This window comes from Enhydra lutris, unplaced genomic scaffold (genome assembly GCF_002288905.1).
Source record: "Enhydra lutris kenyoni isolate GAN:26980312 unplaced genomic scaffold, ASM228890v2 scaffoldscaffold42, whole genome shotgun sequence".
NCBI lineage: Eukaryota > Metazoa > Chordata > Mammalia > Carnivora > Mustelidae > Enhydra > Enhydra lutris.
Genome location: NW_019154126.1, coordinates 17628576 through 17656329, shown reverse-complemented (window position 1 = coordinate 17656329; position 27754 = coordinate 17628576). Strand labels below are relative to the sequence as shown.

The window sequence follows — 27754 nt, the reverse complement described above, 5'->3', positions numbered from 1 at the left end:
TTTAGGATGCATTTTGACATAAGTTTTCATTTTTAGGCAATTTTTCCTATTGGTCCTATAAGCATACATGCCCCCTTCCCCATTCTGAGAATAATATTCACTCATACTGTTTCTAGATATTTATAATTATATTCACCACAGTTAACCTACAACTAGCCAACCCATCAGAAATCCACTTTGGCACATGGTGAAAAGTTATCACTTGATTTTTTTTTTTAAGGTGACATTCAGAATGCTCTCTATACTTTTATAAAGAACTGCTATCAAATGTTGGTTGCTACCATTTCAGATCTGACCTATTTCTGGTTTGCTTCCAAGGCGTGTGGAAGCAACTCTTAAATGAGAGGGTTTCTCTATCAAGAAACATGGACAATAGACATGGGTCTGGGCACAGCAGAGCCCAGAGGCCATTCTTTCCTCTTCCACTGGTAGGCATCACATCTCCCCCCAGTCAGACCCAGGGTTCAGTGTGAAGTGCTGCAGTCGGCATAAAGAAAGACCCATACCTCAGAGACCAAGGTCAGGGAAGAGCCTCAGTCCAAGAAAGCAAATGAGTACTTCCACCCCAGAATAAGGACTGCACTTACTGAGAGCCTTTGCTGTCTTAGATTCTGCGCCCAGAGCTCTGACAGATTACATAGCTGGTCTTCCTGATAATGTCATGAGGAGGCACTAACTCTAGTCTACTGTGGTTCAGGAACACCACGCGGATCAGGTGGAATCATACAGACTGTGAGGGATGCAGGCTCAAAGCTCCAACAGGTTGATTCGGAAGGGTGTGCTTTAATACATGACTATCCTGGGGCACCTCGGTGGCTCAGTGGGTTAAAGCCTCTCCCTTCGGCAGGGTCCTAGGATCGAGCCCCGAATCAGGCTCTCTAGTCAGCGGGGAGCCTGCTTCCCCCCCTCTCTCTGCCTGCCTCTCTGCCTGCTTGTGATCTCTCTCTCTGTCAAATAAATAAATAAGATTAAAAAGAAAAATACATGACTATCTTCAGGAAATCTTTCCAAGGCATTAGTTGTTCTTACATGGTGACTGACTCAGACTTCTCAATGAAATTCAGTTGCTTCCCTGATTTCGCAGAGGAGCTGACCACAGACATCAACCATGTAAGGTAGGCTATAGACATGAGACACTGTGAAAAGTAGAAGGGAGACTGAAAGTCCTCACAGTTTAAAAAGGGGACTTGAAAGAAGCTGCAGAAAAGTAAGAGTTTATCACTCCAAGTACCAAACCAGAGGGTGCTAGCGAACAGCAGAACACAGCTGTGGTGGAGAGGACAAAAAGCCCTGCCCTCACCTGCCCCCCACTCCCAGCGGCGGGGTGGGGGTGGGATGAATGACTACCCCAAGCCTTGCCTCTGGGTTTCTGCTCACTGAGCAGTTTTCTGACAACTTAAACTGAGAAAGCATAGGTCAAGAGAGACAACAGAATGCAAGACACATTGAGGAAAAACTGATATCCTGGGTCTCATTTGATTTCAGTAGAGTCTGTACTGTGCAAGCAGCTTCCTCCAGAATAGAAGGCTCAAGAGATCAGACACTAGGGCAAGGCAATGCTTCCAAGAAAAGTGGGCCACAGAGCCCAAAAAAGACCTCCCTGGACCATTTAATTTACAGGGCTTAGCATGGCCAAGAGACCCTCCAACACCCCGCCTTGTGCAGCTCAATAGATGACTGCAGAGACAGGAGAGCTGTCCTGAGGGTGGGATGGCCACGTCAAGTTCAGACCTGGGAGAGGGAAGTCCAAATACACTACCCGGGCCTCAAAAACCTATATCCCTACGTTGCAGCATAAACTAGAAAGCCACCTTGTCAGATAGACTGTCACGATGCCCTAGCATGTCTGCCCAGGAGTGACTCCATGCCTTCACCCTTTTATTACTTCATTCATTCAATCCATTTTCTTCTTAAGTTTCTAAGATGTGCTAGCCTCTGTGCTTGGTACAGAGAATGCAAAATGAGGAAAACAGTCCCTATATAAAGCAACATGGAATTTAGTGGCTACATTCACCCACTATTTCTTTATTTACAAACCATAAAAAAATGAACTCCACAAGAGAGGAGGTATACACAAACTGCGTTGAATTAAATGCCACTGATTTTATTCTATTTGCCCACTTAGGAAAGAAAAAAAAGCTGCCAATTAAATGTTGAGAAGCCATTGCCTGTCTTGATTTCAGAGATATTATAGGTGGGGAACAGTCTATCAGAATGGATGAAATGTGGGGAATCTGGGGAAGTACCACCTAAGAGGCAGACTTTGGGCTGGCACGGGCAACAAGGAAGAGCACTGAGGATAAGAATGGTGCATCAGCTGCAGTGTGACAGAGCAGAGGCCTGGCCTTTCAGGACCGGGAGCAACTGAGGACTGTGGGAGCACACAGCAGGAGGCAGGGGAGGACTGGCAGGGAAGGCTTAGAAAGGATCCAAGGGAATGGCTTCACGCCACGCCTAGGGTTCACTGTCCCTTGTGGGTGAGCGGAAACCACTGGAGAAGGACAGTTTGAGCAGGAGGGGTGCTAGTTGACTTGTGTTTCACAATGTTCCTTCTGGTAGCAAAGTGGAGAAAAAGTAAGAACAGAGTTGGAAGCAGGAAGGTAGGAAAGGGCCCATGGTTACAGACCAAGTGAGGGAATATGAGCTGAGAGTCATGACACCGGAGGAAGATACCAAGCATATAGGGGAGAGATGGGACCTAAGACATTAATCACAGGACTCCTGGGCTGCTGGCCAGGGACCCAGAAATCCTTAAAATACGGAATGAGGAAGTAGACAGGAGAGGAAAGATGGCGGCTTCCAATTTAGACATAACAGTCCTGAGGGATTAGTGGGACTGCCAGATGGAATGTCTCTCAGGCAGTGGGAGATACGCATCTGCAATACCTAACCACAGTGCCAAGGCAGGGGATGGCTTCTCCTTGCCTGAGGTCCTGGGGCGGAATGGCTCAGGGGAGTCCCAGGTGTCAGCGCTAAGGGACTCAAGTACCTGCTAACCGGTACAAAAGCAGAGATTGTGGGCACGGACTGACTGCTTACTGTGCGTAAGGTCAAGACATCTCCCTATTGCCTCATGACAACTATCTACTAATATGACAGTTATGATCGCTGTCCATTTACAGGAAATTATGACCCAGGAGATCACATAACTATAAAGCTAACTAATGGCACTCAAGAGCCTCAGGTCAGTCCCAGAGCCCTGGTTACCAAACTAGAGACCAAAGAATGATTCCCTTGCAAGAAGGGGTTCACCACAGGCTAAAGATAATCACAGTCAGCCTACTTATGAAATGACCTTCCACTACTCTGGACTTCTGATATTTCTTGGGCATCTACCCCCTCAGACCAGAAGGAAAAGATAAGGTAAGGCAATCCTAGTTTTCATCATTCTTTCCCTCAAAATGATCTTGTCAACAGATAATTCAGGGCTGGATTAGAGCAGCAGTCTTGAAAGTAGGTTTCAAAGAACTGCTGAACATGGCTGAGGTGTGAGGCAGTGGCTCCATGCCCCCCCTTTTCCTTCACAGTTACCTTTCTCCCACTTCTCAGAAAAAGGCATGCCAACCCACCCTGGACATGCATGAGGCTGACATGAAAGACCTATCCCAGGGCACCATAGGGGCAAAACAGACCCCGGGGGTGAGGCTGCTGCCTTTATTCCAGGTTTCATAACCTGCAGCACAGCCTGGAATCTGCCCTGTCCTGTGGCCATTTCTACTAGGGGCACAGTGAGGACTTCTGGCTCTCACTCTACAGCTATCACACACAGTTGACAGTTTCTACTAGTACCATGCCTCCTCAGTGCTTAGACTCCGTCAAAAAGACAGGCTCTGAGGGAGAGACCCAGGGGAGCACAGGGATGAGCATAAAGGTACAGCAGACAGCTGGCAAGGCACATACTTCGTCCTACCTGGCTGGCCATCTGTCCTGATCATAGAGAGTGAAGGTGGTCACGCGCATGTGTACTGACACGTGACATGAACTGAAAAGAAATGAAATCAGACCACTTCTGATAGAAAGTGAGTCTGATTTGACTGACTGGCTTGACAATGATGCCTAGCTTTGCCATCAAGGTCACATGAAGGACATACAACATTTTGACAAAAATATATTTAAATCAAAAGAGAAGCTAAAAAAACAATAGTTCAGAGGGAAAAGGACAGCTGGGGAATCTTTCATTCCACATATATTAGAGTTCCATGCATAGAGATGTAAATGTGAGAAAGGCATGCAATAAATTAAAACCATAAAGTGAAGATCACTCCTTCTTTCGAGGGGTATACAGAATGCAATGAGGTCAAAGGAATCAGGCAAGGTGTTCTGAAATGAATCACAGATTTATTTTCCCAAGGCTCCTGAATGCACCAGGTTCAATCCGGTGCCACCAAATGGAAATGCTGTTCTTTAACAGCAGATATAATTAAAAGTCATTTGTATGTCTGGCAAAGTCTTTTTGGTATACTTCCCAGAAACTATAGAAGTGAGAAGCTTCTCTCAGGGTGAGAAGCTCTTTTGCAAATCAAAGGATTTCAATTCCTTTCTGTCAACAAAGCAGAAGTAGAACAAGAATGCCATTCCGATCAAAATTCCACCGGTGTTTTTCAAAGAGCTGGAGCAAATAATCCTAAAATTTGTATGGAATCAGAAGAGACCCCGAATCACTAAGGAAATGTTGAAAAACAAAAATAAAACTGGGGGCATCACATTACCTGATTTCAAGCTTTACTACAAAGCCGTGATCACCAAGACAACATGGTACTGGCATAAAAACAGACACATAGACCAGTGGAACAGAGTAGAGAGCCCAGATATGGACCCTCAACTCTATGGGCAAATAATCTTCGACAAAACAGGAAAAAATATACAGTGGAAAAAAGACAGTCTCTTCAATAAATGGTGCTGGGAAAACTGGACAGCTATATGCAGAAGAATGAAACTCGACCATTCTCTTACACCGTACACAAAGATAAACTCAAAATGGATAAAAGATCTCAACGTGAGACAGGAATCCATCAGAATCCTAGAGGAGAACATAGGCAGTAACCTCTTCGATATCAGCCACAGCAACTTCTTTCAAGATATGTCTCCAAAGGCAAAGGAAACAAAAGCGAAGATGAACTTTTGGGACTTCATCAAGATCAAGCTTCTGCACAGCAAAGGAAACAGTCAACAAAACAAAGAGGCAACCTACGGAATGGGAGAAGATATTTGCAAATGACAGTACAGACAAAAGGTTGATATCCAGGATCTATAAAGAACTCCTGAAACTCAACACACACAAAACAGACAATCATATCAAAAAATGGGCAGAAGATATGAACAGACACTTCTCCAATGAAGACATACAAATGACTATCAGACACATGAAAAAATGTTCATCATCACTAGCCATCAGGAAGATTCAAATTAAAACCACGTTGAGATACCACCTTACACCAGCTAGAATGGCCAAAATTAGCAAGACAGGAAACAACATGTGTTGGAGAGGATGTGGAGAAAGGGGAACCCTCTTACACTGTTGGTGGGAATGCAAGTTGGTGCAGCCACTTTGGAGAACAGTGTGGAGATTCCTCAAGAAATTAAAAATAGATCTTCCCTATGACCCTGCCATTGCACTACTGGGTATTTACCCCAAAGATACAGATGTAGTGAAAAGAAGGGCCATCTGTACCCCAATGTTTATAGCAGCAATGGCTACGGTCACCAAACTGTGGAAAGAACCAAGATGCCCTTCAACGGACGAATGGATAAGGAAGATGTGGTCCATATACACTATGGAGTATTATGCCTCAATCAGAAAGGATGAATACCCAACTTTTGCAGTAACATGGACAGGACCAGAAGAGATTATGCTCAGTGAAATAAGTCAAGCAGAGAAAGTCAATTATCATATGGTTTCACTTATTTGTGGAGCATAACAAGTAGCATGGAGGACAAGGGGAGATGGAGAGGAGAAGGGAGTTGAGGGAAATTGGAAGGGGAGGTGAACCATGAGAGACTATGGACTCTGAAAAACAATCTGAGGGTTTTGAAGCGGCGGGGGGTGGGAGGTTGGGGGATCCAGGTGGTGGTTATTGGAGAGGGCACGGATTGCATGGAGTACTGGGTGTGGTGCAAAAATAATGAATACTGTTACGCTGAAAAAATAAAAAATTTTTAAAAAAAGAATGACTTGTAGCTCATCATTAGGGAATGGTTTTGGATGATAAATCCATTGGAGATTTTTTGACATATGAATCAGATGAAATAGAATTTAGTGATATTACTATAATAAATCTCCTATTCCCATGCAGGTAACTATATGAACAAAGTTCCTCAGCATTTACATCTATAAAAACAAGGAATTTGATGTTGACTAGTACCTCATTCCAGTAACATGTAATATTCAGCCATAGAGGGGCGCCTGGGTAGCTCAGTGGTTAAAGTCTCTGCCTTTGGCTCAGGTCATGATCTCAGGGTCCTGGGATCGAGCCTCACATGGGGCTCTCTGCTCAGCAGGGAGCCTGCCTCCTCCTCCTCTCTCTTTCTGCCTACTTGTGATCTGTCTGTCAAATAAATAAAAATCTGAAAAAAAAAAATTCAGCCATAGAAGCATCTCAGTAAGAAACGTTTTTCTAAAAATTACTCCACTTCTCTGTTGACTAATTATCCATTAAAATCTTAATATGTTTGTGTTGTTTTGATCAACTGAGGGTTAATGATAATAATAATGATTTATCAATCCAGAATTTACTTTTAACATTTAGAGATTTATAATTGTAAGAAATAAAAATTAAATTAAACTTAGATCCATATTTTCATAAAATGGAAGTATGATGGTATGACAAATGACTTAGAAATATATTACATTAGGATAAAATTCTATAGAGAAAATGACATGGAAATACAAGTTCAAGATGAAAAAGAAATCATATGAAATTTCCAACTGTTAAAAACGAGTTGTTCATACATTTTTAAATGATTCATGGTGGATTACTAAATCACTAAGATATTGAGATAATATTTGAAACATCTTTTTAAAGATGGATAGTTTCATCTTTAAATGTCCATATTTAAAATACATCAAAAACTACATCCTTTGATAAGTGAAAAATTTTTATAGTCAACATAAAAATGTTCAAAAGAGTTCATAGTTTTCGAAATTATTTTCCATGGTATGTAAGTAAAGGAAAAAAAGAATGAAAACCACTGGTGTAAGAGCTTTGGGGTTCTATGGATTCTTCCATATCTAACAGCAAAAATATTCTCTATGGAACCTGATAGACTCTAAGGGAGATGCAGAGAGTGATAGGGACATGGAGAAAAGGGCACGACAGAGCACAGTGCATACGATGTTGATAAAAAGAGCCAGGACATGTAGGAAAGGGGATGACAGAAAGGTCATGGGAACACTCAGATGGAAGAGATTCCTGGCAGGGCACAGGGGTCAGCTGCTTCTAAATGCCAGATAAAAAGAGTACAAAAAGGTTGGTCCCCTCGTGATAGAGAAGTTCAACACTGCCCAGGAACAAAAACATGACCCTGAACAAAGGAAGGCCACAAAACATTTTTTTCAATTTCAGTATTTCTGAAAGAATGTGCAAAGAAAACCAGGGATCATATTTTTATTTCTGAATTTCAACACTTCTGCTTTGGCTTTAAGTCACTCAAGAGACATTGGTTTTCATTCCTTTAATTATTTCAAGAAATTCTTGAACACACAGATTACACATACACACACACACAAACACAGACACTTAAGTTCTTATTTTTGTCCAAATTCTTTTTTAAGATAAAGAACGTCTAAAAACCATACCAGTTAAAAAAGATGTGGTTTGGCTGCTTTCTCCTAGTACTTAAGAGTAGGCTCTCATGTCTTCGAAAACAATGAATTAAAATAGTATAGAAAAGGAAAAAGCACTAGGAACTATAATTCTTCTCCACAAGCCAAAATGATAGCATGAAAAGCCAAGGCAGGCTAAGCAAACTAATTTCTCTCTCACCTGGCAACCCCACCCAGTCCTGAAAGGAACATTTGGTCCCTTCTTTGTTGAGTGGCTCTCAAACAAAGATTCTGCAATGACATCCCACTTGTGTGAAGAAAAGACTGAGAGAGCAGTCAGTCTGGCTTTGGACAGAATATCCCTAACTTCAGCCAGCTGGCACGGTTCTAATTAGGCAAGCACTCTATTATCATTCTGTTATGGTAAAGTTTCCAGTCTCCTGAACACTGAGAAAAAGGATCCAAGGACATCCTAAATCTCTGACATCAGAGGGAAAAGGAACTTAGTAGGTTCTAATTTAACTCCTAGTGACTTAATACAGGTATCAGCTAGAGCAGAATAATGAACAGTTGGCCCATGGGAAGCATGGCAGATAGTGTGTGTTTATCAGACCATCGAGTGCTGGAGAAGGAATGAGGATGACGGGTCTGCAGAGTGGAGAGGGGCAAAGGCCGAAGAGCACCTGGCTGTGGCCCCGGGCAGGAGCTGCCCCCATAGAGAACTGCCATCACCCCACCAACAGCCTCCTACCCAAAACCTAGTGCAAACTACTGAAGGAGTCCATCACCCTGAGAAGAGAGGGGAGATCACCAAATTTGAAAGAAAGGAATCTAAAAGGTGCTGTGTGCCTTATAATCTGGGATTGTAACATTTCTTCCAAAAATTGAAATTAAATAAAATAAAATAAATTGGTGTGGGTGGGACCCACAATTTTGGACTGCTCTAACGCTCTTAGACATATGGTCTTGTAAAGAAAATATAAGTCTGTGGAAGCAACAAATGATCACAAGTAAATCAAAAATATCTTGTGGCTTTGTCATTTTTTTCCTTCTTTCAATCACCTAAGTTAAATATCCTCGGTACCAGGCAGAGCAAGGCACAGGAGATACTGAGATCCATGACCACTTGCTCTCTAGGAGCTAGTTGTCAACACAGACAAGAAAATAGTTCTAAATACCACAATACGGTTCAGACCATGAAGAAAGCGTTCGTAGATAGAGCGGAAACCCACCAAAGGCCCAGTTAATCCAGCCTGAGGGATGAGGAGAGGTGATAGCTGAAATGAGGCTTAGAGACTGGAGGAATGAGCTGTGTCGAAGACAGAAGGGGAAATGCAGGTCAGTGCAAAGGCACAGGAGGCCACGTGACACATCAGGGGAACTGCAAGGGATTCCATACAGCAGAAGCCCGGAGATGCAAAAGAAGAAAGTGGGCTGAGAAAGCAGGCAGAGGATGGATCACAAGGGCCTTGTCTATTATCACATAAAAATGTTCGAAGGAGTTCATAGTTTTCGAAAAAGAAATCATATGACATTTCCAACTGGCAGCTGAAATTTAATTCTAAGGCAACTGGAGAGCCCTTAAAAAAGTTGAAGCAAGCAAGTGACATAGTCAGATCTGATTTACAGAAAGTCTTTTTACCTAGCAACAGCAGAGCCATAGGACCGGAAAGGGATATGGTCACAGGTGGGTCCACAGGCTGCTGCCGTAATCCAACGGGGAAATCAGGAGTCTCAGCTAAGGCGGCAGCAATGGGAATAGTTAAGAGCAGGCAGATTCAGGGGACAGTTATGAGGCAGAAACTAGCACACCTTTGATCATTTGGCTGTAGTGATGTGCCAGGAAGTGCTCCACAGCTGCCTTTTATAGAGAAGAAGAAAAAAAAAAAAAAAGCCCTGATTTGTAGCATTTGTCAATTTCTACAGGGTAAAATTCCCTTTGTGGCTGTTCTCAAACTCCCAAAGTGGTGTCACTGAACTTGGAACTGGGCAGAAATGTGCACCATCAGCTGCTGTGAGTTGGTGTGAGTGAGCTCCAGCACTACCGCCGGCACAGGAGACTTGGGACGAGAGATGAGTCTAGGAAAAGTCAAGCCTCCCCTGCTCTGGGGACCTGGGTAGAGCAGGAAACGCAGGGCACTACCTGTAGTTACTAAGTCCTGACTGGGACATACTGAGTTAGAAGAAGATATCAAGATGTCCAGCAGGCAGATGGACATAAGGGATCTGAACACTGCAGAGAAAAACCTGGCTAGAGATCATTGTTGAAATGGACATTGTAAGAAACTGTGTGCAAACCCAGAAGATAAGAGGATAAAGCACAAAACCCTATAAAACACCAACATTACGGGGATGAATGGAGAACTTGATCAAAGATGCCTGAGTAGGACCTCTAAAAAAGGGAGGGTTTCCCAGGACCAATTCCCTAAATATTTCCCTGACTGATAATCAATTCACCAAAGAATTAACTTAGTAAAGTTGCCAAATGTACCTATCTTTAAAACCTATTTTTTAAATTATTTATATAGCAATTGTTCATTAGAGGGACTTGCTTTCCTCAAATTGGCCTGTCTGAATATAAAAAGCCAGAAGAGGAGTTTTAAGGAGCAAGGAAACAGTCAGTGGCAGCAAATGCCATATGACAGGTCAAGAGCGAAGAGAAGCAAAGATGTCCCTCATGCTCCAGAGAAAGGTGATGGTGGGAAGATGCTAGTGGACAAGTGAATGGAAAGAGTAGTTGAGATGGTATAGCAACTCCCACTGAACAGAGTAGAGAAGAAAACCTCAGGGAGAAGCTATTGATTATCTTTCCTTTTTTTATATTTCTTGTGTAACTCAAAAAGGTTTACATGTTGAATGGAAAGATCCAGCATTTGGGGAAAAACTGAAGAATTAAACAGAAGGGTGAGAAAAATCAATACTCTAATGTTCCAGAAGAGGAAGCAGGAAATAAAATTTGTAGTAAAGGTAAAGGGGAAAGATATACTTCCCTAACTCATTTGTGGAGCAATCCTTCTGTTAGGTCAGAAAATGGCTGAGTTTCATTTTACCAAGACAATCAAGGTACGTGTCATCTACTTAGAGGCCCTTCTGCAATTCCATTTGATTCCAGTTAGAAAACTTCCTGAATGAGGGGCGCCTGGGTGGCTCAGTGGGTTAAGCCTCTGCCTTCGGCTCAGGTCATGATCTCAGGGTCTTGGGATCGTGCCCCACATCGGACTATCTGTTTCCAAGCATTAAAAAAAAAAAAAGAAAAGAAAAGAAAAGAAAATTCCCTGAATGATATTGGTCTATACCCTGAAGTCATAGGAAACAGGAACCAAACCTGAAAGTATGCCAACCTTGCATCATTAAGTGAAAAATTTAATTATTTTAGATTCTCCTTGTTCCAAACCCTCCTGCCTTCTATCACTGCCCTTCCCTTACAATATCCTACCTCTCCCAGTGACTTCCCACTTTATAAGGCCAAGAAATACATATCCTGTTTTGTTTTTACCTGATATATTTAAAACTTATTTTAAAAGTATTTGATGCCTAGAATGATTTATTTTTATGCTTGGAAACACTGACTGACTTTTATAAATGCACCAGATTCTTTCAGATCAAGTCAGTGGCTGCTTAAGTAATGATCATCGATATCACTTTAACATGTCAAAACTGTCACCTAACCATTACTGGAAAGTTATCAGTTCTTATAAATGAAGTCTGTCTTATAAATGTTTGATTATTTTCTAATCAATTTAGGATCTTCTCTAAAGGAGAGCTTAGTGATTTGCCAGACCTGTCAGGGATTGAATTACACAGGACTCCAGCACTGTAATATAATATCTTGGTCACTTCATGGTCATTTAACAAATTTCTCTGGCTACCGTTTTACAGGAAACCAACTGAGAAGATTCATGTTCACTATGCTGTATAACTTTTATCTGTTCTTTGTAGCCAAGGGCCAGGGAACAGTGAGATAAGCTAGGGGCTGAAAAGAGAGAAAAACGTTTAACAGAAGTTCCACACACTCCTGGGACAAACACAAAGACTGCAGAATAAGCTGGCTAGTAGAAGTTTGGCAAAAAGAAAACATCTACCCTTAGTGTACAGGTTTAATTCAGCTCTCAAATGGCACAACAGACATAACAGGGATTTTATTTTATTTTATTTTATTCAAGGATTACATTTTGCTTTCTTTTACAAACTGTCTAAAAAAAACAAACACTTCCGATCTTTAGAGATTTATGCAAGTATCAATTCTTAAGAGAAAATGTCTGACTACTGTAAAAACTGGTAGTATAGAATACATACAGAAATAATCCAGCTGACAAGCAAAATGAGAACAATAGCTGCTTTAAGAAAGAAAATTCTAGGGATGCCTGGGTGGCTCGTGGGTTAAGCTGCTGCCTTCGGCTCGGGTCACGATCTCAGGGTCCTGGGATCAAGCCCCGCATCGGGCTCCTTGCTCAGTGGGGAGCCTGCTTCTCTCTCTGCCTCTGCCTGCCTCTCTGCCTGCTTGTGCTCTCTCTCTATCAAATAAATAAATAAATAAAATCTTTAAAAAAAGAAAGAAAATTCTAGGGGCACCTGGGTGGCTCAGTCCATTAAGCGTCAGCTTTCAGCTCAGGTCATGAGCTGGGATCATGGTCCTGGGATCGAAACCCACAGCCAGCTCCCTGCTCAGCTTGCAGGGGTGGGAGGGAAGCCTGCTGCTCCCCTCCTTGTGCTCTCACACTCTCTCAGATAAATAAATAAAATCTGAAAGAAAGAAGGTGGAGGGGCGGAGAGGAGGGAGAGGGAGGAAGGAAGGGAGAGAAAGAAAGAAAGGAAAGAAGGAAGTTCTAAAAACATAACTTACTACGTACAAAAGGAAGAAACCCCCAGAGAACACCATCCAACAATACACTTGAGGGGCTACTAAAGGGGATTCTACTTTTACCTCAAGAATCACAACTAGTGGAAAGTCAAGATTTAGGTTACCAACATGAGCCTTTTGTTTTGTTTTAAGAACACAAATAAATTAGTAACCTACCGTCCGTCTGAGATTTACTGAGGAATATTGTGCTGGCCCGAGGATGGTCTGAAGGATTGAATTCCATGTTCAAATCTTTAAAGAAAGAAAAAGAAAACACATAAATATCCATTTGATAACTCAGGGGAGTCAAGATTAATTTTCACGTTTTTTAACCTTAAACTGATAATACATTCAAGGATTCTGGCAAAAACCTAAGTTATTATGTTAATACATTCTTCTAGGTTCAATTGAGAACACTGCTATTTAGAAACTTGAGAGAGTCACCCATAAAAATTAGACACTTGGTGGAAGATCTGTTGGCCTCAAATTCCATTTTCTTTTTAAAATTCTGCTCTGCACCCAGGATACTACAAAATAGCAAGACAGAGCTATAACACTCAATTAAAGGGAATTAGGTGCTACAACCGACTCATCTAAAATCTACCATTATTTAAGCAGTATTTCCTTGTGAAAGGTGTTTAGAATAGAGTATCTCAGCCAAATCAGCATTCACAAACTGCTTGATTTAAAACTGTTATTTTCTAAAAAGGCACGACTTATCCTTCAGAGCAAAGGCCACAGATTGGCCAACGGTGGGCATAATCTCGGGCCATGGATATGTTTTGTTTGAGCCACAGACAAACACATAATGATTTTTATATTTCAAACATATAACACAGAGACAAAAATCTATTTCCAGCTTCTCTTGAAAAATAGATCATTTGGCAACACTGGGTTCCCATCCCAATGGTCACAATGGACTGAATGCAGCAGCTGCTGGCCCCTCCAGGTGAGACCTAAGATTCCAGTCCTCAGCGGTCAACCCTCTCGCCTCCATGACACCCATCAGGTACTGCTCCTCACTCTCAGACCTTCCCACCCCATGGGCATTTGGTTTTGTAATCCCTGCCTCCAAACAATCTCCAAGAGCTAGAGGCTTGTCAGTAAAGTATAAACAATTTAGAATCCCATCATAGAAGTTTTTCCAGCTAAAAAAAAAAAAAAAATGATTTCAAGGGGAGGGACAAAATAGTTAAGCAAAACAAAAGATTTAAATTAGGGGAGGGAAGAGAAAACCAAAATTACTAGAAAGCCAGAATGGTCTTCAAATCAGCTTCCAGCATCAGAACGAAGACTATTTTGAGTTTATTTCAATAAATTTGCAAAGAAACCTACTCAAGGCCAATAAAAATAGATGATATCTATCCTTAGCTTTGATAGCTAATTAAGTCAAAAATAAAAGAAAAAAGGATGGTCATATACACATGGGAAGCAACACCTAACCACTTATTTACAGAGACTCACCTCAACAAACCTTTGAAGTAAAGCAATCTTCCCTACATCAGCCAACGGCTTATTGGACTACAGATCCTGACCTCACCCTGGGTGCCTGATTTAAACAATGCATTCTTGAATCTTAAATGCTATTTCAACTATCTGGTCCTTCTTCTGTGACAACTATTAAAATCATATCTACAGTATGATTTCACAGCTAAAAGCTATGGAAGGAGAAAGCCAAAAAAGACAATTTTTCACACTTGCTTCAATTTGAACTAGATAAAATTTGGCCAGAAATCTGGTGAAAATGAGTCTTTATTACGGGGTTTCCTGCTCAAATAGGATTTTGTTATGAAAAAGTCAGAGGCGCTTGGGTGGCTCAGTTGGTTAAGCAGCTGCCTTTGGCTCAGGTCATGACCCCAGGGATAGAGTTCTACAGTGGGCTCCCTACTTAGTGGGGAGTCTGCTTTCTCCTCTGCCTCTCCCCCTGCTCATGCTCTCTCCCTCTCTCTCTTTCAAATAAATAAAATCTTTATTAAAAAATTAATAAAATTTTTTTAAAAGGTCAAATAACAAATATGTTACTCAATTATTTTTTTGAGAACTCCAGCATATGAAAACTGAGGGCATATATGTAATCCCAACCACGATGGATGCTGTTAACTTCCAAAATCTTAACTTACGGTCCCCATAGAAGTATTGACTGAAAAACAAGGTGCTGCAGTGTCCCATGCTGTTGGTAGAGTAACAGAAACTCAATGCCCTAGCCTTGGACAGTGTCAGCACTGCATCTATTTCGAACTCATCCACCAGACCAGTTTTGAGGGATTTCTTTGCAGGGCTGGGGTGGGCAGAAGACTGTCAAGTGACAGATTTTAATCTAGACGTTTGAAAAATACACAGGCAGGCCACCCTATGCAGACTCACTTTATCATTAAAAAGATCACTAGGGGGTTGTAAAACACCACAAACAAAAAGCGTAGTTTTTCTGTTTCAAGCCAAAAGTGGAGCCAAAATTACACAAGACTGCCACTTCTTAGGGAATTGAGATCCTGCTGCTTTAAATTTAAGAAATGTCCTGGAGGACAATCCCTAGAGATAGGGATTCTATACTATAATGGTCACAAACCCTAGAAATGGCTAAGAATGGAGACATTCACAGATTCTGAGAGAAGGCTGCCGATAATAGGGCATTTGTTATGGTAACTCATAGTGTGCCTAGATGGGAGAATGCTATGCCACCATAAAACACTTATGCGAACCACACTACTCACCGTGAGCACAGCCTCACGTAAGGAATTATCGAATCACTATGTTTCCACCTGAAACTAGTCTAACTTTGCATGTCAACTCTACTTCAATAAAAATACTTCATAATTTAAAAAATGTGAAGAATATTTTATTCACATGGAAATGGTAGTACCATATGTCATTAGGTGAAGAAAGCAGCATGGTATCATTTGGGTAGGGGGGGATATGCACAGGCACAGTATACATATTAAAAGAATATACACTAATATTTGGTTATCTTTGAATAATGCAAGGGAGATACTTTTTCTTTTCAATGTTTTCTAAGTTTCTGCATTGAGCATATTTTCATCTGTTTAACTTTCATAATTTCAAACATTAATGTTTTAAAACAACTTGTGATAAATGATGTAAGACTTCGTTATCCTCTAGGTGCCTGGACATTATTTCTCCAGCACACGCGGATTTTCCCAGGAGATGCCCTGAGCAATCTGGGCTGTGGCGGTCGCATTCCCCTTCCCACAAGTCAGGGGAGACCTGCGCAAAGCCACCAAGCTGAGTCACCGCACCAGAACTGGCCACATGCTGTAGGAACTCGTGATAAAAGACAATGTGCTGTGAGGGATGAGGGACCCCCACGTGGAGGAGCCTCTGTCCTGCCCACAGCCGCCCTGTTAGTACACTGCACACTTCCTAGTCTAAGCAGAGCAGGGCCACGGGGGAGGACAACCACTTGCTCTCCTGTGCAGAGGTCAAGGGTCTAGCTGCGTGATAATAGAACATGAACCAGAATTCTGGTCTCCATCTGAAATCTAGACTCCAAAGTTTTTCCCATTACCCCTACTAGGCCCAGACCTTGCCTCACATCCTGACTGCCCTAGAAGGACAGGAGCTCAAAAGAGAAAGGAGGCAAAAGCCGACACAGAGGAAAATCCAGAAGCCCCTAAAGCTGGGTTCACATAATCTTTCTTAAGTTCTCCCTGGAATTTAAAGTTTGGGATCTAGATCCTAAAGGAGATAACCAGGAAGTTTATACAAAGAAAAATTGAGGCTATCTCTGCTTCTAGACTAAAGAGTACATGTAACACTGCTGAGAAATACAGACTAATTTTTATCGGCAAGCATGCCCAGATGTTAACACATTAGAGCTCAACACTTTCATGAGTTGCCAGGGCATTACTCAGAAAAAAAGCATCTAACAACATGCTGGTTTGCATTTTCTGCAATCCTAACCCAGATCCATATTCCATAACCACAGAATGGAAAGTAATAAAACTCTTGCCAAGTGTAGGTCAATGCGCTCACTTTGCATAGGGCAAGTGTGAAAGCCCCACCACTTCTCTTAACTATTCATGTGAAAGTGGGCCAACCACAGCGCACCCGGTTTACCTAGCACTGATTTACTTATGCACAAGAGCAGAATACAAAGGTATAAGGAACTGCCAGGTGTTTCCTACATAGAGGAGCCCCAGATCTTGAAGAGAAATATGGCAATTACAGTATGTGCTTTGGCAAGGGAATACCAACTTTTCAGGAAACAAAAAATGAGAAAAGGCAGCATTCTCACAAGCCAAGCAGAATAAACCTGCCATATCACTCATACTTACACTCTGAAGTCAAGCATGACAAAACTGCTACTTTAGCCATAAAGAAAAAAATCCCCACACTGTAGAGAGTCAGGAAAAATGATATCCCAGATGTGAATGAGTTGGAACACATATGGAAGAGTATAATGATTTCAGTTCAGCTCAGTAATGTTTCTTTTTTTTTTTTTTCCTTTTAAAAGATTTATTTATTTATTTTGAGAGAGAGAGAGAGAGAGCTCTCGAACAACGGGAGGGGCAGAAGGTGAAGGAGAGAAAGAATCTCAAGCAGACTCCCTGTGGAAAGCAGAGCCCCACAAGGGCTTCATCTCACAACACCAAGATCATAACTTGAGCCAAAATCAAGAGTCAGAAGCTTTACTGAATGAGCCACCCAGGCGCCTCTCAGTGATATTTCTGAGTGGCAAGAATTAAAGGAAGAAAGTCATGAAATAACAAGGTTAAGATCAGAGATTACAGATGAAATAAACCTCACTGCTAAGGAATGCTAACCATTGCGAAGTCAGTTCTGACAGGATACTACCTATTTTAAAGTCATAAACACTAATTGTTCCCATAATCCTCCTCCAATTCACCACCATGACAAACACTCCTCACCCTCCCTTACCCCCTCTTAGAAACTCACAAGCCCTAGCTTTGCCATCAGACCCACCCGCCTTCCCAGAGCACACACAGCCCCATCAAGCTCTTGAAGTACCTGATGTGCCAACTTATCAAGAAGAAGTGATAACTTAGATAACTTACAAAATTAAATACTCACTAGGCTGCGTGTCATTAAGTATAATTTTAGTGGCGACACCACCATCCTTACTGAAAGAATAAAACCCCACTGCAATATTGCTATCCCCAAGAAAAGACCCACAGAGAGGAGCTGGCTAGTGACACCACACAGGGGCCAACAGCTCTGCAGTGAGGTCAGCACTTGGGCAATCTCTGGAAGGGGTACAGAGAAGGATGAGATGCAGTTTTTCCTACAGGACCTTACAATTTAGTCAGCAAAACAAGATGAAATACCTGATCCCATCATAAAAGAGGACCAGCCAGTGAATAATGAAGAACAGAATATCTAACCAAATGCTACGAGATAGAGAATAGTGTGCTTAAAATGAAAGAACTTAAAGTACTGGACTCTTTCTAAGAGTCAAAAATTTATACTGCTTCCCCTTCCTGCCCACCCCCCAACCCCAGCAAGGCCATTTAATTCAATGAGGTGAACAAACAGGCACTGAGTCTATACTATATATGTTCAGTCCTGTTGATAACAAAGACTACTTTGGGGTGGTAACCATGTCTGTGTCTTTCCCCTTCCAGTTACCTCCATCAGCTATTTCCTGGGCATGAGAATGCATTCTCGACTTTCAAAGGGCTGTAGTACATTAATAGTGAGACAAAACTTGTATTTAGATGACTTAAAAACAAATCATGTTATTTCTATCACATATTTGCCTTAATAATTACACTGTGACAGGGTAAATTAGCATTTTATTAGATACCATGAGTATGAATACAATGGGTATTTGTCAAGGTCAGTCCAAACTGCCATGGTTTTCATTCATTCACTCAACAAACAATCGATGAGCATCTCTAGTTCCACATATTCAGGATACAAGATACAGAAGGGAACAAAACTGATCAAGTTCCTGTTCTAATAACGTCTCCTTCTAATTTTAAGGTGTGAAGTACCAGTGGAAAATACAAAAAGAATAATAAAAAAACCATCAAGAACACAATAAATTCAGGATATCTGGGTGGTTCAGTCGGTGCCTTCAGCTCAGGTCATGATCCCAGAGTCCTGGGATCAAGTCCCACATCAGGCTCCTTGCTCAGTGGGGAGCCTGCTTCTCCCTCTGCCTACTGCTCCCCCTGCTTGTGATCTCTCTCCCTCTGACAAATAACTAAAATCTTAAAAATTAAAAAAAAAAGGTATATTTTAAATCCTATAATCCACATTTAGAAAGCTGAAAATCAACTATCCTAGAGTTCTAGGAATCATTCATTCCCCAAAGAGAGGCACAAAAGGTGGAGTAGAAAAAACACCTTTTAAAATATAAAAGATCTAGATTTGAATACATCTCTGCTAATTCTATGGCCTTGGGCAAATTGTCATACTATGCCATACTGGGTTTCATTTTCCTCATCTAAAAAGTGGGCAAATAACTCCCAATTTAGAGGATTGCCATGATGATTAGAAGATATTCACATAAAGCAATAAGCATGATATTTGTCACACAACCGGTACCCCATAAAGAATGGCTATTAAAATTTTAAGGTGTTAAAAAACATTATTACATAGCATCTAGCTCAGTGCAAGACACACAAAACTCTCCAAATATGTATGTTAAAGACACTAAAAATGATGCTAAACCATCATTATACAGTATCTTTTCTCTAGGGAGTCCTGATTGGAGACTGATGTTTAAAACTTCAGTGTTTCAGGGATGCCTGCATAGCTCAGTCAGTTAAGCTGCTACCTTTGGCTCAGGTCATGATCCCAGGGTCCTGGGATGGAGCCCACATTGGGCTCCTTGCTCAGCAGGGAGCCTGCTTCTCCCTCTGCTTGCAGCTTCCTTTGCTTGTGCGCTCGCTCTCGCTCTCTCTCTCTCTCTTTCTCTGACTAGTAAATAAATAAAATCTTAAAAAAAATAATGATTTCAGTGTTTCACACTCCTGATACAGATTTTCCTACCTCTCATAAAACAGGACAAGATGATCCATGAGGACATGATGAACCAGCCCCTAAGGGAGGGATTCTTTAGAGAGAAAGGGCAGTTTTAAGAAATATTATGGAATCTCTAGAGTTGACTTCAAACCTTGGGAACCAGGATTTTGAACTACTAACTGCTTCTTTACCATCATGACATTTATTAAGACACACAGTCCAATTAAAATATTAACAGAACGGACTTTCTAAGAGTCCACTGCCACACTTTCAGGTGCTAATAGAGATATTCAGTCACGCTGCTTTGAGTCCATTTCAGCTGAGTACAGGTTATGAAGGGATGGATCCTTTATTCAAAACTGAAAAAAGTCAAACAGTGTGCTTGCCAACCAGCTTAATTCAGAAGTCTTCTCCTACGCCAGGTAACCTAATCTTCTTCTGTTCTTTCCACAGATGTCACAGTATCAGAGATCCAAAATGGCTCATCTTGGCTTTTAAACCAGCACCAGTATTATAACCAGTGTTATAAAAGATTCATGCAATAAAATAACATCCAGGAGTCATTATCTATCACTGATGGTCTGGAAAGCTAGGAAAAACAGGAAAACAGAAAAGTACATCAAGGCCTAAAATGTACTGGGTCTAATACAGATAGGAGCCACAAAAGACTCCTATCTTCCCACCCTCTACCTCTTTTCTCTGCACTGGCAGCCTCAGTTTCCTATCTTTAAATATTTGACATGATCAAGATCTCAAACTTTTAATTTCAACTTTAGGATGACACGTTTCTAAATCTGGTTATGATCTTCAAGGCAATGATGAAATCGACAAAGTCAGTTTAAAATCAGATTGATCTACTTTTTTTTTTTAATTACTACTGTCCCACTAAAAGTCAGTGATTATCTCTATTCATCAGTGCCAAGGAGACCAAAATCAAGAGCTTGACTCCCCCACCCACCTCCCCCTACCCCCGCACTGGTTTGCTCTATCAGTTGCTACCAGGCAAGTCCCCTCCCAGCAGCCTACATCCCTACTCACAATAACCACTGTTGCTGTGGCATCAAACTGCCGGTAGCAAAATTCCAGTTCATTTTAAAGCCATCTTTTCTACTCCCACTGATTCTGAGTTTACTCTTACAATTATTCTAATGCACTTAGATTTGGTTATTTTCTGTTTTCACCCTCTACTTTCAGCTTCCTGCATCCCCAAGGGCGGTGCACGCGTGTGGCTTTGTGAGCACGTTATGTCTGGGTCCACACACCAAGGTGTGCCAGGTCTCCAGGTCCAAGTCTGTGCCTGCATGTATGTGTCTCTGTGTGCATCTCTCTGCTCAAACATGTCTGACTCTCATTCGTGTGTTCTCTCTCTCTCCATCAACCTATCTATCCACCTGTCTCTATCTACCTCTTTCCCATCTCTCAGTCTTTCTTCCACACTTTTCCTCTTTCCCCCACTCCTACCCTCTTCCCCACCTCCCTTCTCCAGTCTCTCTCCACTGTTATTCTGTCTTAAGATGAACCAAAGGAGACAGAGAAAGATCCTAATGTTAAGATTAAAGACAGATTATCCTGTCAGTATGGCAGACCAGATAAACTAAAAGGTCTCACACTATAAGCACTTAGGAATGTGAGATAAAATATAAGACATTCTTTTAAATGCCTACAAGAGTGTATGTCAAGAAAGTAAGGGAGAGGACCTGAGGCCTCAGAGAGAACTGAGGTCTTCCAGCAGGGATGGGCTATCCAGTCCTGTAAGCTGGGTCGTAGGTCTTACCTCTCATCCTGGCCTAATTACTAATCTAATCTCCTCTTATTGATTTAAAAGTATTTTGGTTTGTAAGTCACCTTAGTTTAATGCCCTACAGGGTAGGATATAAGCCCACAGAGTTGACAAAAGTTGGAACTCATGCTTTTACATATATGGGCTATGATCTCAACAAAAACTAAACTGGAAGAAAAAAAAAAGTCATGAACCTAGATGAAGAAGGAGGTTGGGCCAAGAGAGGAAAAGGCTCCCAGTCCCTCAGTAACTGGTAACCACTCATGTGTCTGTATCTCTAATGTGGTTTTGGAGTTCTACTGTACACATGTAGTTCAGGAAATCCCTAGACACATTTATACCAAATTGGTCACATGTCAGTGATATCCCCGGGTACCTGACAGAATTAACTGTAAACTGCTCTGGCAGGAGGATCCTGCCTCCCAGAGCTCCACCAGATTATGTCCTCTAAAGACAGGCTCATCATTCAAGACACAACAGGCAAGACACAGGAAGAAACAATCCATTGTAAGCAAGAGTCAAAAGACACAACAAATAGCAAGATTAGGCTTTTAAGAACTTGGGATAAGAGAACAATTGGAGGGACGCCTGGGTGGCTCAGTGGGTTAAAGCCTCTGCCTTCAGCTCAGGTCATGATCTCAGGATCCTGGGATCGAGCCCCGCATCGGGTTCTCTGCTCAGCAGGGAGCCTGGTTCCCCCTCTCTCTCTCTGCCTGCCTCTCTGACTACTTGTGATCTCTGTCAAATAAATAAATAAAATCTTAAAAAAAAAAAAAAAAAGAAAAAAAAGAGAACAATTGGATAGAGACTGTAAGATAAATATGTGCACAACTGTATCTGCTAACTAAACACATAAAGAAATAAAAATGTAAGGGAAAAAGAGCATTTTGGGAAAAGCCCATGTCCATATGTATATCCATATATACATATACATGTATGTATGCATATACATGTAAACACATGTATATTCCAGAAATTTAAAACACAGTCATTGAAATCTGAAACTAAATAGATGGGTTAAATGTCACATTAGACTCATCTGGACACAGGATTGGTGCCCTGAAAAAACACCTGAGGAAATCACTTAGAATGAAGCACAGAGAGATCAAGAACTAACAATGTATAGGATGAAAAAGTCCAACTAACAGTGGCTCTGCACTCCATAACCAGTCAGAATAAAAAAGACCCTTAGCAAATCCCTTTCATCTGATAAAAGGTATCTTCATAAAGGCTATCTGCCCCAAACCAACAGCAATCCTCATACTTAATGGTCAAACATCAGGCGCGTTCTCCTCAGGTCAGAAAGGAGGCAGCGACCCAGCTACCTTCAATTCAACATTACACGGGACGGGCCAACAAAAAAAAACAACACAAAGAGAATTTACTGGACTGGAAAGAAACATAACTGTCGTTATCTGCATATAATCCTCTACTTAGAAAATACAAGGGGCTTTGCAAATCTATTGGCATTAAATACAAATTAAGATACAGAAATTATTTTCATTCAATTACCTTAGTAATCGTGCTCCACTGAAGGAGCAGCACCATCACCCTTACCCTTACCCTACGGTGTTTAGAAATGTATGGGGACATGTATGGGGACAATTTTGGCTGTCACAATGACAAGCAGCTGCTACTTGTCTGTTACCACAGTCCCACACAATGAGGAACTGTGCCACAAAATGTCAATAGGGCATTCACTGAGAAACACTGTGGCCTAGAGCAAGAAACAATTAGCAAATGTAATAATGGTAATATTAAAAAGGCTTAATTTGACTGTGCAGGTTCGCATGGAGCCTGCTGAAAAAAAAAAAAGGCTCAATTTACTGTTACAAAAAACTATCATTAAATTTAACAAAAAATTTTAAGATCTTATACAGAAAATTACAACATTTTATAAAAAAGCTAAAATAAAAACATATGTATATGAATATTCTGCGTGCGTGCACGCACACACACACACTCATAAATACATACAACTACTCACGTGCATATACATCCTTACTTGGCATCACACCCACCCTGTGTCAGACCCCTTGCTACATGCTGGGCTGGGATATAACACTAAACAGCAGACAAGGTTCTTGCTCACAGAATTATCAATCCAAGTGTTTGAAAGTTTAAAGATGATCACTCTGTCTGGTGACAGTTCGTATTACAAACTAATCTCTTCCACTTTGAAACTAAAATTGAGGCAGGGGCTTTTCCAGGATACTTGCTTCATCCCAACATTACTCTCCTTTGAGCATTTTGCTGAAAGGATGATACTCCTACATCCACTAGAGGTCAGGCAAGGAAGAACATACAGAAGGTTATAAAGTCATCACAGAGGGAGTGAGGGGTTGGAAGAGCAGTAAGAACAGTGCTACTACATGCTCACTTCCATATTAGCTTTAGTGGAAGTGTAAGTACAAGCTAACACATCCAAGAATATTTTGTTATACCCACAGTACTGTTGTTATTTGCATATAATCATCCACTTAGAAAGTAAGAATAAGCTCTCACTGGCTTACATGTTCAGTCATCACTCCTCTATACAACTGGCCAGCCCTATACAACTGGCTGGCCTGGTTTCCCACTTCTCTTTGCCTTATACCCTTACACTTCGTTTTCCACACACACACACACCTAATATCCTCTGTTTCTCATGGGCTTGACCAGAGCATCCCTTCTGCCAGGAACAGCCCCTTCTAGGTCAGCCCACTATCCATTCCTGCTCCCACCTCAAATCTGGCCAAGGCTTGGTGGTCCCTGAAAGACCTTCTGACTCATCTAGGCTTACTCACTTGTCCTTCTCCACTCCAACCAATCTTGTTACATGTCTGTGTTCTAGCAATTTTCTTCTATCTCCGTAACTGTTGGTTTGAATGCAAGATCCCCCAAATGTGTACTGACTGTATAAAGGTCAGTGAATAAATTCAAGTATCTTCTATATGCCACCAAGATACTGAAGCAGACACATATATTAACACAAGATATTCCAATATCTTGACACTGATGGGAAGTGCTCCAAGGATTACTGGTAGAACAGAGATGACTTCCTAGAACAGATGAGATTTCAGTGGACCTGATAGATTCTTATTTGGAGAAGGCTGCTCAAAGGGGGGTACATTTCAGCCAGAAGGAAGAGGATGGGCCAAGGCACATGGTAGACAGAAAAAAACATTTTAGGGGACAGCCAGGAGACATACATGGCAAGCCTAGAGCGTTCAGAAAGAAAAGCCAAAGGAAAGCAAAGCAAGAACAGTGGATTCAGGCCCGAACTGCAGAAGACCACGAATGCCAGAACAAGAAGCTGCATTGCTCCTGTGAACAACGAGGGACAAGCCACTCATGGTGTTCCAAAATACAAATCTGGCTGCTGGTGTCTGTGTTTAGAAAGATATCCTCTGGAAAAAAAAATTGAAGGTGAAGGGACAAGTTTAAATTCAAAAAAAGGAGAAGAGAAAAATCATGCATCTGATTTTTTTTTCTTATTTTACCTCAGATAAATTAACTGAAAAATGCTTACTTTGTCCTGGCATCAAATTATTAAGCATATACTGCAGTGTTTGAAATCCAGCAGACAACAAGGTATTTTAAAAAAAATGCAATTGAAAGCTAAAAGACTAAATTCTGGTTTCTGCTTAGCCACTTAGCCATGCTACTTCTCCAAGTCTCAATAAAATACAGATGATGGTAATTCTCACACCTTCTTTGCGATCAGTGGCAATGCAGGTTAAAGCCAGATGGATTCATGGGCCCACGTGGGGACCATATGGAATCAGTACCATCTTAGGATAAGGACCATGTGTACAAAGTCCAAAGGCTCAACAATAATTAACTGAATATTGTAAATAACATAAAATCATGATCAAGTGAAGTAGCTCTTCGAAGGAAAGGAAAAGAAAAATTTGCAAGGCCCAACCATTAACTCAAATGTAGATTAATGCAAAGAGAAGGAATCTCCTAGCAACCAGCCTCTCCTGAGAGGCATGAATTAACACTATCACAGAAACAGGAAAAACACCACTTGGATCACTGATATTTTAATACCAGGCAAATACCTAGTCTTTTACATATGGGCAATACTGACAAAATGTGCTACTGTAGGCAACTAAAAAGTGTCCAAAATGACACCCGGAATGCCAGGGAAGAGATATTTAACTCCCTTATCATTATTTAATTCACCAATCAACAACTGTTCATTGAGAATCAATTTGATGTCGGCACTGTGTGCAAGGAATACATTGGTGAATGAGTCTGTGGCCTACTAGAGGGTAAAGGCTAGGGGAGGAGTGAACCAGATAAAACAGCCAACAGTAGTTAAGTGTTCTGCTAGGGGCAAGTGCTATGGGAGAAGCAAGGAGAGAGCTGAGGCTTCCAAAACCGGGTTAGTTAGCCTCAACGCGTTAAGAGTAGGGGTACTAAATGCAGAACTAGCGTACCAAAGGCACAAAGTTGTTTTGTTTTGTTTTTAAAGCACATACTGAGCCTTTAGGACACACTTAAAATATGTAAGAGTGTAAGGAGAAGTGGTGAGAAAGAGTTCTTGGAAGAGTTAGGATTTTACTGCAAGGGCACCAAGAAGCTACTGAAGGATGATGTAACATAATCAAACACACACCTAAGAAAAATCACCATGGCTGCACAGTGGGGGTAAAAAATGAAACAAAGGAAGATGAGACCAGAGGACAGGATATTAGGAAGGAGGCTGTGGCCATAATTCAGGGGGGAAGGAAGGTGGTTAAGAGAAGTGGATGGACTTGAAGATATTACAGAGGGACCCAATACATTTGGTAACGGGGCCCAGCACAGAGATTAGGCACAGCGGAGGGAGGGAGCAGGGAAGACCCACAGGGTGGATGTGCTGCTGGGTTTATCTAACCTGTGGGAAAGCAACAGTCTATTAACCCAGTTAAACCCCAAACACTAACAGCCATGCTAAGTGCCTTTAATTGCTTATTTTTCCCATTTCACAACACCATTTCCTCAAGTCTAAACAAGATAACCTGTTACCATCCAGGACAACGGTGGCAAATCCAGCCTAAGCAGTAGTTTCCTGAACCTTCTCTGCCTACTATTTATTCTGAAGTCTTAAATGATGACCAGTGTGTAACCCCTGACCTTCTATGATCTGTTTCTTTGTCAATGACTGCAGAAGAGGTCAATAGCATGAATTTACTTCCCAAACCAGGCTTACAACGGCTTATTTTAGAGCAAATGGTGGTAGAAATTTTAAGCTGTGAAAATGTTTATCATTTGCTTATATGCATAAAGTCCTGAAGGAGAATTTTTTTTTTTTTGCTTTTGCTTTTCTCTCCAAGGATGTACTGCCAAATTTAATCTTTTTAACTGTCTTAATAAATCTTTTTAAAAGTTCTGTTCGACATACATACTTCCCAAGATGTTGTAAATGATGTCATTTGTTTCAAATTGTAATGTCTTAGTTTCATTGATTCTGCTTCCTTTCTAAACTTGGTGATGATGCCAGAGTTTCATTATTCATTACCCTCTACTAGCTCATGTCTCTTTAGAATCCTACCATCAAATCATCACTGGTTCTTCCTTCTGTAAGATTCCATAATGCAAAACCCTGGCTTGCACTCCTCCAGTGAAAGAAGTCACTCAGAAGCCATGAAGATCAGGAACCTCCATCTGCTGAAAAACAAACTGTGCATTCAAGGTACAGAGATCCCCACACCTCACCAATAGGGTTGGCTTTTTTGTATCCATTTCCCCAAATATCCCTAAATCAAGGCATAATATTGCTGGATACACAAGACAATCCTAAGGAATGCCAAAAATACCACTTCTTCTCTTCCTCTGCCTCTCCCATGACAAAGCTGTGAACAACACACGGTGGTAAAAAGCCCCCCGTCCTGAGGAAAGCTCACAACGTCATCTGGGACCCAGGTGTCTCCTGCCTCGCAAGCTGCTGATGCAGGGGAATGGCTGGTGCTTCTGATCTGGGCTGGGGGGCAACTTTTCAATCCACCCCTCTATTCCAAAAAGAAGTCCCACTGACACAGCCTGAGGACCTGCCACAGAGAGCAGCCCATGAGAGCGCGCCAAATGCAGCACGCAATACAAAAGTTACAGCAGACAGAGGCCTTCCCCTCTTTACTTCTGAGCGTTAATCTGTTTCCTGCGAGGTTCAGAATGAGGCTCACCTTGGTTCCCAGTTTCAGCATCTCAGTGTTTGGGGGGATTTCTACAAAGCCCCTTCTTGAGGAGCCTCTCGGATTGAAATGGGAAAACAACAAGCAAAGGAGCAAGGGCAGGGATGAAGAGAAGGTAAATGGAAATCCTAAGAAGTAGAAATATTGGAGAGGAACAGAGAAGAAAACTATCCAGTCATGAGACCAAGATCCTTCTGTGGCTGGTAGAATGGCACGAATACCATTCCAAAAGAGGCCAAAAAAAGCTCCACTTAACATGACCA

General features: G+C 41.6%; 1 protein-coding gene across 2 annotated transcripts in view; it reads right to left on the bottom strand.

Moving 5' to 3' along the window:
• Nucleotides 1–27754, bottom strand: part of LOC111155590 (cyclin Y) — a 223229-nt gene that overhangs the window by 66930 nt on the left and 128545 nt on the right. Inside the window, exon 2 of one of the 2 annotated variants that reach the window (XM_022515841.1) lies at nucleotides 12780–12854. The exons of the other annotated variant lie outside the window; for it this stretch is intronic. Coding sequence (XP_022371549.1) covers nucleotides 12780–12854 — 75 coding nt within the window. The remainder of the gene's footprint in view (nucleotides 1–12779; nucleotides 12855–27754) is intronic. 2 annotated transcript variants of the gene reach the window in all.